Source organism: Camelus bactrianus, chromosome 3, assembly GCF_048773025.1.
Source record: "Camelus bactrianus isolate YW-2024 breed Bactrian camel chromosome 3, ASM4877302v1, whole genome shotgun sequence".
Taxonomy (NCBI): Eukaryota; Metazoa; Chordata; class Mammalia; order Artiodactyla; family Camelidae; genus Camelus; species Camelus bactrianus.
The window spans coordinates 55,237,510-55,250,587 of NC_133541.1; the positions used below are offsets into that span (position 1 = coordinate 55,237,510).

Below are 13,078 nucleotides of genomic sequence, written 5' to 3' on the forward strand. Positions count from 1 at the left end.
ATCTGTTCTTCATAATAACCCTAGGACAAAGGTAATTAAAAAAAGTAATTGACTATAGATATATGGGTTCATTTCTGGGCTATTCTGTTCTGTTGATCCATTTGTCTGTTTTTGTGTCAATACCACGCTGTTTTGATTACTGTAGTTTTGTAGTATTGTCTGAAGCCTGGGAGGCTTACGCCTCCAGCTTTGCTCTTTTTTCTTAGGATTGCTTTGACAATTCTGGGTCATTTGTGATTCCACATAAATTTTAGGATTATTTGTTTTAGTTCTGTGAAAACTGTCCTGGGTAATTTGATAAGGATTGCATTGAATTTGTGGATTGCTTTGGGTAGGATGGCCATTTCTCTCTAGGTAGTATGGCTCTTCCAATCCAAGAGCATGGGACATCTTTCCATCTTTAGGGGTTACTATATATAGTATCGTCATCTGCATATAATGACAATTTTACCTCTTCCAATTTGGATACCTTTTATTTCTTTTTCTTGTCGATTGCTATGGCTAGGACTTCTCATACTATGTTGAATAGAAGTTAGGTTTATACTTTGATATTTTACCGTTTAGATTTTTTTCCTGTTATGAGGATGGGAGTGACAACTACTAATCTTTTTACATGTTGGAGCAGACACCAGAAGTCATTAGCATTTTTTGTAATATAAGTCAGCTGGCGTTCATTTATCTAATGATGTTCACCTTTCATTTATCTGAAGCTGTCTTTCTTTCTTTCTCATTTTTAAAGGTATTTTTGCTAGATATAAAATTCTGCTTGGAAGGAAATTTAAAGACACCTTGAGACAAATGACAATGAAAACACAACCACACAAAATCTATGGGATGCAGCAAAGCAGTCCTAAGAGGGAATTTCATAGCAACACAGGCCTTCCTCAAAAACGAAGAAAACCTCAAATAAACAACCTAACCTACCACCTAAAAGAATTAGAAAACAAAGAACAAACAAAACCTAAGTTAGTAGAAGGAAAGAAATAATAATCCCCCTGAGCTTGTATAGTCATTATTTTGTTATCAGATGGATCTATGGAAATCCTAAAGTGTTTATAGTCTGGCAGGACTCATTCTCCAAATCTATTTTGCCTGCAGGTTTTGTAAGGGCTGTGTTTTGGCTTTGCTGCAGTTCAGGTTAATGAGGTGCCAATGTCTATCTTGTTTGGTCTAGACTACCAACATCCCCCAACATTGCTTGACTTCTAGTATCTCTGTTCTGTTCCCAACCATATATAATAGCTCTTCTCTGTTAGGCCTCATCTAGTGTCACTCTGTTAATATTAGAGTTCCTCATTTCCAGTCCAAGGACTCAAAGAGGACCTTGCACACAGTCTTCTGGTGTTCCCCTCCTCAGTGTCTTGAGCAGATTCTAGGTTTCCCTAAAGTCTTGTCTCTGACTTCTCAGCCCAGTAGGGCCACTGTAGGCTTAATGAGTCACCATGAAGAAACTTGCCCCAAGCAGAGGGCCTGGGCAATTGTGGGCTCATTTGCTGAGTTTTCCTGTACATATCATGGTATTGCACTTCCTGTTGTCCAATACCTGAAAACAGTTGTCTTATCCATTCTTTCTGCTTTTATGGTTGTTTGTTATGAAAGGGCAGTTTGCCAAAGTTATTTCATCATAGCCAGAAGTAGAAATTCTTACCTTTATTTGTTTAACCATTAAAAAAAAAAAAGAATCCTTAACATTGTGAAATATTTTTTGTATTTCCTAGTGGAAGAGAACCACCAAAATGATTTAACAGATGATTTAAAACTTAAACAGAACACATTTTGATAGCAAAATTTATGGCTTAGATACATAAATTGATATTTAATAAAAGAAATGTGAAACATAACTCTCATTTTTTAGATGGCTTAATGGTACAAATAACTCCGGAGACCATGGATGGCTTGCGGCTAGCTCTACGAGAACAAAAGGACTTTAAAATTACATGTGGGAAAGTTGATGCTGTAGACATGAGAGAGTATGTGGATATCTGCTGGGTAGATTCTGAAGAAAAAGGAAACAAAGGGTAGGAATTTTTTGTTACCAAGATGTAATTGATTTGATCGAAGGGAAAGGATAAAAACATCCTGTTAACAAAATTAAACATTTTTTATAAATAAATACAGAATTGTACCATTAATTTGAATGCTTATACTCTAAGTAATGAACGCAGTCTGTTTTTTCAAACACGTACCTAACCAGCATCATGTGTGTTTTCTTGGCCAGAATACTGTAAATTACTAAAGGGTGGTCATTTTGGGAGGGGGCCAGTGAAAAAACTGTGCATTGTGTAGCAGTGTGGACTTTGATACCAGGTTTGAGGAAAGATAAGATACTTTGTTGTATGGTACCTTGAGACACACATATATTTTCACTCCAGATTGCTTTTTATACACCAGAAATGAATCTCCATGGAATTATTTCAGGATTATTTTTGTCATGTAAGTCATGGATAACCTTTGGATACTTATTCTATATTATATTGATTCGCTGTATATACAAATAACTGAATTCAATAATATATGCATTAGAGACCTTACAGAATATTACTGCCACTTCCTCCTCTTTTTAGTTACCCATTTGCTTTGTTTTATGGAGATTGGCTTAAGGGGTCTGGAGCAAAGAAGGAAGAAGAGGGCTAACACTGAAGGATTCCAAAATAGAGTTTTTGAAACTCATGAGACAAGTTTTCTGTTAGTAGACTATTTAAGTTATTTTAAACCTCAGATCTGAATTGGGTGTATGAAAAAAGATGTAATTTGCTACACAATCAAGAAATCTTGGTAAATGAATATGAACCAGTTTTGATTATTTTGTATATAATCGAGATATCTTATTCCTGCTTTAAGTTCATAGCTTTCATAATTTTTCTCCTTATTCCATTTGTTCACATCCAATAACTCATTTCTTAGAAATTACTCTGCTGCAAACAATTCTGTTGTATTGTGTTTTATTCTGTAGCGTTATTAGTTCAGTGGATGGAATATCATTACAAGGATTTCCAAGTGAAAAAATAAAACTGGAAGCAGATTTTGAAACTGATGAGAAGACTGTAAAGTGTACTGAGGTAACTGAGAAAGATGATTCCTTCCCTTTACATGCTGTGTTTGGATATGTTTTTGTTTTTGTTAACTTGGAGATTTTGCAGGACTTAACCTCTGAATGTTTAATTGCAGTTCATTACACTTTACGTTACACCTTGAGACACTTATCTCTACCCCAGCCTTGCCTTCTGTACACCAGATTTGGATTTCCACAGGATTATTTCAGGCTATTGTATGGTGGTACTGCCTGTCAGCTCACAGTTAAATTTTGGCAGCATTGCCATCTTTGTTTGTACAATAATATGTTATATGGCCATAATATTTTCATTTTCCTCTTATTTTACAAAAAATAAAATATTTTATAGATATCAGTTTATAATCAGCATTCACATAGGAAAGTTATTTTTACATGTTTCAATTTTTTTTTAAATAAGAGAATATGAAACTATAGCCTCCCACATCCTTAGTCCTCCTCCATATTCCCCCTCATTCTATCTCTTGGGTCAGACAGTATTACTAATTTCTTATATATTCTTTGTGATTTTATGCATGTACAAGATAGAAACTATAGTGGATACAGAAGTTACGTTACATCAAACTCTGTTTGATCTTAACTTCATTAAGATGTCCTTACAGTAGGGTGATCTTATGGGGTTGACTCATTAGTACCCTTCTTTATACTGGATTAACAAGGCTTTTGTCGCTACAGGTTAACTTTAGGCAAAAATAGCTAAGTCATTCCCATATTCCCTAACTTTTAGTTTTAAGTTTTTACTTAGAGCATAGATCAAGCTCTATATATAGAATGCTCATAACTAGTGAATTTCATGGCACTAATACTAGAATTTTACTCATAAAGTTGAATTGAAAGTAGCAGTTGTTGCATTTTTAAACCTACTTTTAATCTTAATCATGACTTGTTTCCTAATTAAATATATTTCAGGTGTTCTACTTTCTAAAGGACCAGGATTTCTCTATTTCAGCAACACGTTACCAGTTTGCAAAAGAAATAGCCATGGCTTGTAGTGCTGCACTGTGCTCTCACCTAAAAACTCTCAAGAGTAATGGGATGAATAAAATTGGCCTCAGAGTTTCCATTGACACTGATATGGTGAGGCATGTTTCTGTGATGTATTTTTGAAATGAATATATTATATATTAAAACAATCAGAAGTGTTTTCTTTAGCCTTTTACTTTGCAATGACTGAAGAGAACTAAAATTTGTTGAACAGTAATGTTTGCTACGTACTTCACATACATTATCTCCTTTATGCTCCACAACTAGGGTCAGCAATCTTTTTTTTTTTTTTTTTGTAAAAGGCAAGACAAGTAATTTAGGCATTGTGAGCTCTCTGATTTCTTTCACAGCTACTCAACTCTGCCATTATTATGTGAAAGACCCTATAGACAGTAATGTAAACTAACGAGCTCAGCTGTGTTCCAGTGAAACTTTGTTTACAAAAACAGTTCGTGGGCCAGATTGGTCCCACAGGCTATAGTTTGCTGACCCCTGCTCCACAACATTCCTGCTTGATAAGTAGGTTTATAAATTATGCTGACTAGATTCTATAGTCATGTGATTTAAAATTAACACAAGTCTAAAGGTGTTTTAAAAAAAAGGAAAACTTTCAGTGTTCTCCTTCCTATGTAGGGAGAAACCTGGTTCTTCCCTACAGTGTCTTTCTTTTCCTACTCACATAAAGTACTTCTGGTCATCAGGTGTGTAGAGGGTTTTCCTCACACCAAGAAGCAACTCTCAGACACCAGCAGGGTGTCCAAGAATTCAAATCAATTCTGACTGAATCTGCCCAGAGATAGCATCAGATCCTACAGGTCTTACAAGACTATCTCTCCCCTACTTCACATGCTGGTCGCAAGCCTAGATTATCACCTGAGCTTCTGACCAACCAGTTATGAATCAAAAGTTCCAATGAACCCCTTCTCCTTGGGTTCGATTAATTTGCTAGAGTGGCTCACAAAACTCAGGGAAACATTTGTTTACGTTTGCAAGTTTAAAGGATATACAGATGAACAGCCAGTTGAACAGACACATAGGGTAAGGTCTGGTAGGGTCCTGTGCAGGAGTTTCTGTCTCCATGGAGTTGTGGTGTGTCACCCTCCTGGTGTGGATATGTTCACCAGCCTAAAAGCTCTCTGACCCCCCTTCTATTGGGATTTTGTGGAGGCTTCCTCACGTAGGCATGATCAATTATTAACTGCATTTTTAGCCCCTCTGCCCTCTCTGGATGAAGAGGGATAGGGCTTAAAATTTTAAGCTTCTAATCACGGGCTTGGTCTTTCTGGTGACTAGCCCCCATCCAGGAGCCCATCCAGAGTTGCCTCAACAGAACAAAAGATGCTCCTCCTTCTCCTGTCACTTAGGAATTTACAGTTTTTTAAGGAGCCCTGTGTCAGGGATAGGGTCAAAAACAAATATTAGAATAAGAGATGCTCCTGGTATTCTTATTACTTGGGAAATGACAAGGGTTTTAGAAGCTCTGTACCAGGAATTGGGGGCAGAGACCATATACATTTTCTGTTATCTCACAAATGTATACATAGCAGGACCACCTCGTTAAACATTTCCAGGAAGCAGCATTCACACAGCACTCTATGTAATTGATGACCTCTAGAGAGATTAATTCCAGGCTACAATGTAAATGGTTCAGTAGAGTTGTGTAAGGTAGTAGTCCTGGAAAGTTCTCCTTCCTATCCTTCACTCCTAACCTTTTAGTCCACTTCCATACTCCGCCTCGTACTCCCTTCCTTGTCAGGCAATCAAATGTTATCCACTTCTATGTATTCTTTCTAATTTTTTGTATGTATGAGCAAATAAGTTTGTATGTCCTTTTTGTCCTCCCCTTTTCACTGTTATCTTTTAACCTTGCCTCTTTAACTTAATATATCTTAGAGATATTTCATATTACCACATACTCTTTTTAACAGTTGCATAGTAGTAGTTGATTATATAACTGTACCATAATTTATTTAGTTCCTTTGCATGTTTGGTATGTACTGACTGATATTAGAGTATCCAGAATATTTTGCTTTTACGTAAGTGTGAGTATATGAGAAACATTCCTAGAAGTACAATTGCCAGGTCCAAGTATGTACTCAATAGATATTACCATATTGTCTCAAATAGAGGTTATGCTGGTTTATATTTCTACCACAATTTGTGAGTGTTCTTTCACCCACATCTTTATCAAAGCAGTGTATTATCAAACTTTTGAACTTTGCCAATTTGATAAGTGAAAAATGGTACTCCAGTAATATTTTAATGTGCATTTCTGTTTCCTACATCCAGTATAATAGATTTCAGAGCAGGTTTTTCATTAGAATGGTTAATCTAAACATGAACAATTTCACATGCTGAAGGTTTACTTTTCTTCAGGCAGGGTGTGTTATAGTTCTTACTGGAAAGAAGATATACATTTTTATCTCACTATTAAAAGCTCCTTTTTCAAAGAAGCGTCTCATAATTATTTATTTCAGTAAGCACTGTTAAGTTTTTTAGTCATATGTAATTTTCACCAGCAAAATTAAATTCAAATATTTTATTTATGACAAATTCAAAATATTTTTAAGTATTTTTTTAATTACCATGGGGTTTTTATTTTAGTCATGTTGGTAATTATTCAAAACCTTGGTCCTCAAATGTGTTTACATGTTCACTGAGAAGAAACCTGAAGTATGAAGTAGTAGCAATTTTATTTTCATAGTATCCATGGGAGGGACAATTATAATTTATGTAGAAAATGAATAAAAGAAATATAGAAGAATGTAAAACATTATTTTATGAATAAAATATCAGGTATATGCTTGCTTAAATTGAATGATATTTTTAAATAATTTAATTATTTTATATTCATCTGCTAAGCAAAACAGGACTGCCCAGTTTCTAGGGTTGACTCATCACGATTTTTTTTTTTCCAGGTTGAATTTCAGGCAGGATCCGAAGGCCAACTTCTTCCTCAGCATTATCTCAATGATCTTGATAGTGCTCTAATCCCTGTGATCCATGGGGGGACCTCCAACTCTACTAGTTTACCATTAGAAATAGAATTAGTATTTTTTATTATAGAAAATCTATTTTAGTGAAAGGTTGTGAGTTGTATTATATATTGCAAACTGATTTGTTAAACTAACTCCAGCACTAAAGCTAAAATGCCACAAACACTAAAAGTAAATATGTTTGATGTTTGAAAGATGCAAGCTTTGCTTTTCAGGCAGGAATGATCTCTTTAAATCATTAGCACAATATTTAAATCTCCAAAAATTTAAGAGATCCAGTTTTTGAAGCTTTACACAAGTAGTAAGAAAGACAAGTATTTCTTCTGTCTTTAAGAAATCTGTAGCATTTATTGCGTTATTTAAATGCTAAGCCAAAGTATCTGCACTTAGGTATACCTCTTTATGCCAAGAATGATTTTAGATTTTAATGAAGGATCTTTTCAGATGTAATCTGATGAGAGAAATACTTGTTTTGTTTATATGCCAGTTAGATTACTGGTTTCTAAAGTATGTTAAAAATGTTTCCATGGCACAGACCAGTTTCCAGATCTTAGACTTATATGATAATTCTTTGAATAAGGCAGATAACTTATTTGTATAATTGGAGTGGAGACCTACCTCCAATGATTAGATAAACTGATTGTTTGCATTAAAATCAGAATTATGCCTTTTTTCTTTTCAAATTATATATATATAGTTTACTCTTGATTAAATGGGTATTCTTAAAATAATTGTGGGTGCTTCAGGATTTTGTGCTTCTATATTTAAGTATATTGTTTTTATAGCGAGACCATGTGATTTGGTATGTGTTTTATAAAGCTTTAATAATTTATAAATAGGTAATATTTTTGTATTGCAGTGCATTATTTTTCCTCCTTTCCTTCCAAAGTATACCACTGTATATACCACTTCTAAGAGTGATTGACGACAGGCCAGATGACCCTTGAAGTAGTCATTATGTAGCAATAAATGAAGCCTGCAACAGGTTTTTTTGTTTTTACTTCTCCTTTAAACCTTAGAAGTTGCTTGTCGACATATTTTCATTGACATCAATGTATTAAATATAAATTTTAATGAACTACTTACTTTTGCATATTTAAATTCTTTATATGGTAGTTATTTTTTATAACAGGATATTAACATGAGTTAAATTCTGTGTACTTGAAACTTACAGAGTTTTCTTTACTTCAGATAGCAAAATTTTTACAAGTACGTTGTGTTTGAAAAAAAAGTAAAGGTCATATTTTAGTTAATCCTGTCATCTAAGTTATATAAAATTTAATCATTATTTTAATGCTTTTTTTGTTCTTATGTGGAATATATGTTTTTGTATCAGAAACATCCCTGTATCTCAAGAAGAAGAAACTACACTAAACAGCCCTGTTTTAAGAAAAGTATTTATGAAACATCTCAACTTGAAGACCAAGTCAGGGTTATAACTCAGGACCTTAGGTCTCAGGCTAGGAAAGACTGAGAATTTGAATCAGTTTGGTCATATGGTTCTTACTGAATCACATCTGTAGTAACAGCCAAAGACACAGATGGTGGAAACGAATATTTTGGAAGTAACTACTTCATAAACAATATAAAATGTTGCAGATACTAAATAAAATGGCAACATGTAATAACTTGTGAAATTTTGTTGACATCCTATAAGATAAAAACTGCATCTCAAACTTGATGTATGTTTCTTTATATAGTGTGTTTACTTTGCAGTGTAAGTAATCACATAATCTATGAATACTGAATTTACCTTAAAATAACCAGTGGAAAGTTCTTCCCATGATGGGGGGATAGGTTTAGGTTTCCATAAAGTCTCTACATTTAATAAAAATTGGAACTACGCGCCTTTGGAGGCACATTTTAAAGTATTCTTTGTAGATGTATCATATGTTTCTGACTGTATTTTGTCATGTTCTTCACATTGATACTTAATTTTAATTTTTTTAAAAGTGAAGAAATAGAATGGTTCTTTGTACCCAGTCCACAATGATCTATTTTGGTCTGTGCCTTTTAAGAGTACTGTCTTTCTCTGAATTTGAGATGTGAAGTAAAATTTAGGCTGTTTCTTGCAGCAATCCAGTGGACTTTCTGTGTCTATCTGTTTGCTATGTGCAGAGCACTTTATTAGGCTTCATTGATTGAAAGATGAATAAAGTAGTTATTTCCCTCTTGGAGCTGAATGTGTGAAGCAGATAATTAACAAAGTAAAAGTAACTGCTATAATAGAGAGATGAATTTTCGAGTAACTCGATGGAAAACAATCCAGAAGGATAGCCATACCAATAATGAGAAGGTAACCTGAGGACCTAGTAGATAATGGGCATTAAACTTATCTAGGCAAGAGCTGAAAATCTGAAGAGTATAGATAGGTAGTATGTCGGAACATTGAACTTTCCCTTTTAAGGCAATTTACTTTAAAGAGTCTTCTGTGTTGTGTGAATATCTTACTTCATAATTTAATCATAAAAGTAGTAGCCTGGCTAGGGTGTATTAACTGCTTAAGTTTATAACAGCCTGGATTCAAATATTGTTTTATAAGTAAAGAATACAACTTATTTTAAAATAGCAAGCATAACTTTGATAACTTGACTCAATTTTTAAAAGAAAATACCTTGACATAAACCAGAAATCTCTAAACCTCTAATTTTTTTCTTTGTGATTAAAAAAAAAAGTTTCATTTATGTAATACATAAACATTCAAAAATCAGAAAAAATGTTAAAAATTTATCAGTGTAAGTTTTACCACCCACTTTGTATGTATCCACCTCGTTCTTGTCTCCAATCTCAACAAGTAGTCATTTGTATTAGCTTCTTGTATATCTTTCCAAGGTTTAGGTGCAGTAGTAGCAGCAAATACAAATAATCTATTTTTATTTTCTCCCTTCATTTTAATACAACATATAGCATGCTGTTTACATGTCATCTCCTCAATTACCTTGAGTTAGGTGGTTTATATTTAGAATATTGAACGTTTCATTGCTTCTAAAATCACTATGATTGATAAAAAGCAATCTTAATTGCAGAAAGGCATGAAGAAAATGCATTATTGGAATTATGATCACATATTTCAGTAGGGAGAGTATTTTTCTCAAAGCAAATTTTTATTACTAAAATATTTGCAAGGGTTTTTTTATTTGAGCTATATTCAAAACCTTTATTTTTTTTCCTACTTAACACTAAGCCTCACCATCTAAATTCTAACCTTTTACCACTTAATTGACACTTTTTTTTCACATCAGATTTTCAGTAGTTTTCTATCTTCTCTTTATATGCTGTTTTGAATTCAGCTTGGAATGATACACAATTTAATATTTAACACCTTTTGGGAAACATTTTCTGCATTTACAATGATAAAATTACAACCATATTTTCATGCTTTTTGCAAATGAAAAAATAGGTCTAATTCAATTGCTTCATTATGAACCTCTAAATATAATAAAGGTTTTTTTCTTCTTCTTTTTTTTTTTCTTTTGGTAAAATAAGGTGCTAGCCAGCCTCCACGATAGGCCACAACAATCTCCACCCCTTGGTGTTCACACCTTGTATAGTCCCCTCCCACACTACCACAATTGGTCTTCGTGACTAGTAGGATACAGAAGAAGGGATGGGATGTCATTTCCAAGATTATGTTGTAAAAGATTCTATGGCTTCCATCTTTGGTGCATTTCTCCCCACTCATTCTCTTCCTTTCATCCCTCTCTCCCCACCTCTCCTTCCCTGTCTGTCTCTTTCTCTTTCTCCCTCTCTTTCAATTGAATCACTCATTCTTTGGGAAGCCAGCTGCCATCTGGCAAGCAAATGAAGTCTCCTGACAACAGCCACATGAGTGGAAGGGGATCCTCCAACCCCAGTCAAGCCTTCAAATTGCAGCCCCAGCCAACAGTTGGACTGGAACATCATGAAAACCACCCAACTAAGCCACTCTCAGATTTCTGAATCTCAGAAAACATGTAAGATAATAAATTGTCTGTTGTTTTAAACTGCTAAGTTTTCTGGTGGTTTATTACATGCATTAACTAATATTTGATAACTAAAACAGGATACCTATATCTTAGAGCAGCTGTAAGTAAAAATTGCTCAAAAAATTGCTTTGACTAAATTCAGCACAGTTCTTATCAACATTTATGGATTCCATGCCACAAGCAGTATGTGCTAAGTGCACAGAATACCAAGAGAAAGAGTAGGGTTTGGCCATGTAAAAACAAAGATGCAATTGTGAGAAACTTCTTGTTTCTGGAAATTGCATGCTAGGATATTTAGAGCTATGCTCTTGCTGAAAACCCAAAGCTGATTAAAATACAAAAATCATCTTAAAATATAAAGGAGATTTATAAGACAGTATGGAAAGTCCAGTCCAAAAGTAAAGAGAAAAAGAGAAGTTAAGTGAGCCTTGGGCCTTAATGTGACAATCTAATGGGGTATAGGGGACAGATACCAAAGTTCAAGGCCCACACAAGGTGGTGAGTCTAACAGGAATTGTGAATCTACCAGAAGAACTCTACAATAGGCTGAGACTCCCTTGGAGGGTTTTGGCCTTTGGATGTGTATGACCCAGAGTATAAATTAGGTAAAATAGCCAAGTTTGGAAATGCCTGCATCATCCAAAGAATCTTAAGCATTAATTTGCTTTAAGGTTGTCCCCCTCTGGTGATGCCTCCTCCAGGTGCTAGGAGGAATAAAAATGTAACTTCTCTCCACAGAAAAGTAATGGCCTTAATTGTAGGCCTCAAACTACTTTTCAAATGCAACATCTACTAGCACACAGTTAAAAAAAAAAAAAAAGGCACATAAAAATACTAGACTCCAGAAGCAAGAATTAGTAGAAACAATTAAACCCGTATAGTCTTAGGTACTAATGCTTTCTGTGTTTAGAGAAAGTCGTGTGAAGTACCTGTAGAGAACAGGAAACTAAAAAGTGGTGGAGCTGATCTGGGAAATAGCTAAATACAAATGCTGCAAGAATATGTAAAAAATGAACTTTAAAACTCCATAAATAGGTTTAATGGCAGAATATGGGGAGGATTTATAAACTGGAATATAAATCAGGAGAAATTATCCAAAATGCAGCATGGAGAGACAAAAAGATGGAAAGATGGAAAAAACACATACAGAGGATATGGTGCAAATTCCTAACATCTGCTTAATTAGCTACAGACAGAGAGGGGAGGTTAGGACAGCAAATATTTTTAGATATAATGTAGACTTTTCAAAACTGATGGAAGATGTGACTCCACAGATTTAAAAAGCCAGACAAATATCAAACAGAATAAACAACAGTCTGCTCTCTCTAGTCAGAGGACAGAGAAGGGGGTTTGAGATTATGATACAGAATCTTTTTTAATTTACTTAACCTTATTCCAGGAGAGATGCAGAAAAGCAGCAGCACCACTCCCTCCCCACCATGTGTAAACCCTGTGGGGCAGTGTGGACTTTCCCTGCCCTGCACCAAGCTAGAGACAGCAAAAAGGCAGCACCCAATTCCCCCTCTGGTGCAATGGTGGCAGATTTGGCAGGGCAGAACTGGCAGTGCTGTATGGAAGTGGAAGCCCTGCCTTCTAGCCAGAACATCAAGAAGGGTGACCTTAGAACCAGAGAGTATGAGGAAGACCATAGGTAGGAGGGAATTGAAGAAAGGGAGCTTCTAAATTTGGATATAAAATCCTGAGATCACCCCCACACTGTGCATGTGTGAAATTGACCAGAAACAGCCAAGCAAAGGTTTTGAAGACCGAACTATAATGTAGCTCACTATCCAGTTTCAGACTAGCCACTGGGTGGTACACAATTAGGGCAGATTAGAATGGCAGTGCAAAGTCACTGAGACCTAAATTATTGGAACCATAGCCCACAGAAAGCAGGCTAGGATGTGCGGTCTGAACTAACTGAATCGACTGCCAGCTAAAACAGACAATCCTTTAATGAAGATTTAAATAGGACTGAGAATTGTGTAATACTCAAAATATCCAGATAATAATCCAAAATTATTTAAAATGCAAAACACTAGGGAAATATAAACAATTCTCAA

At 34.9% G+C, this 13,078-nt stretch overlaps 1 protein-coding gene across 3 annotated transcripts in view; it reads left to right on the forward strand.

Annotated features, from left to right (window-relative positions):
• Positions 1-11,033, forward strand: part of ZFYVE16 (zinc finger FYVE-type containing 16) — a 48,384-nt gene extending 37,351 nt beyond the window's left edge. For all 3 annotated transcript variants that reach the window (XM_010949246.3, XM_010949245.3, XM_074360297.1), the window contains 4 exons: positions 1,856-2,018; positions 2,954-3,059; positions 3,980-4,147; positions 6,973-11,033. In XM_010949246.3, coding sequence (XP_010947548.1) covers positions 1,856-2,018; positions 2,954-3,059; positions 3,980-4,147; positions 6,973-7,134 — 599 coding nt within the window. In that variant the 3' untranslated portion in view covers positions 7,135-11,033. The remainder of the gene's footprint in view (positions 1-1,855; positions 2,019-2,953; positions 3,060-3,979; positions 4,148-6,972) is intronic.
• The last annotated feature ends 2,045 nt before the right edge of the window (positions 11,034-13,078 follow it).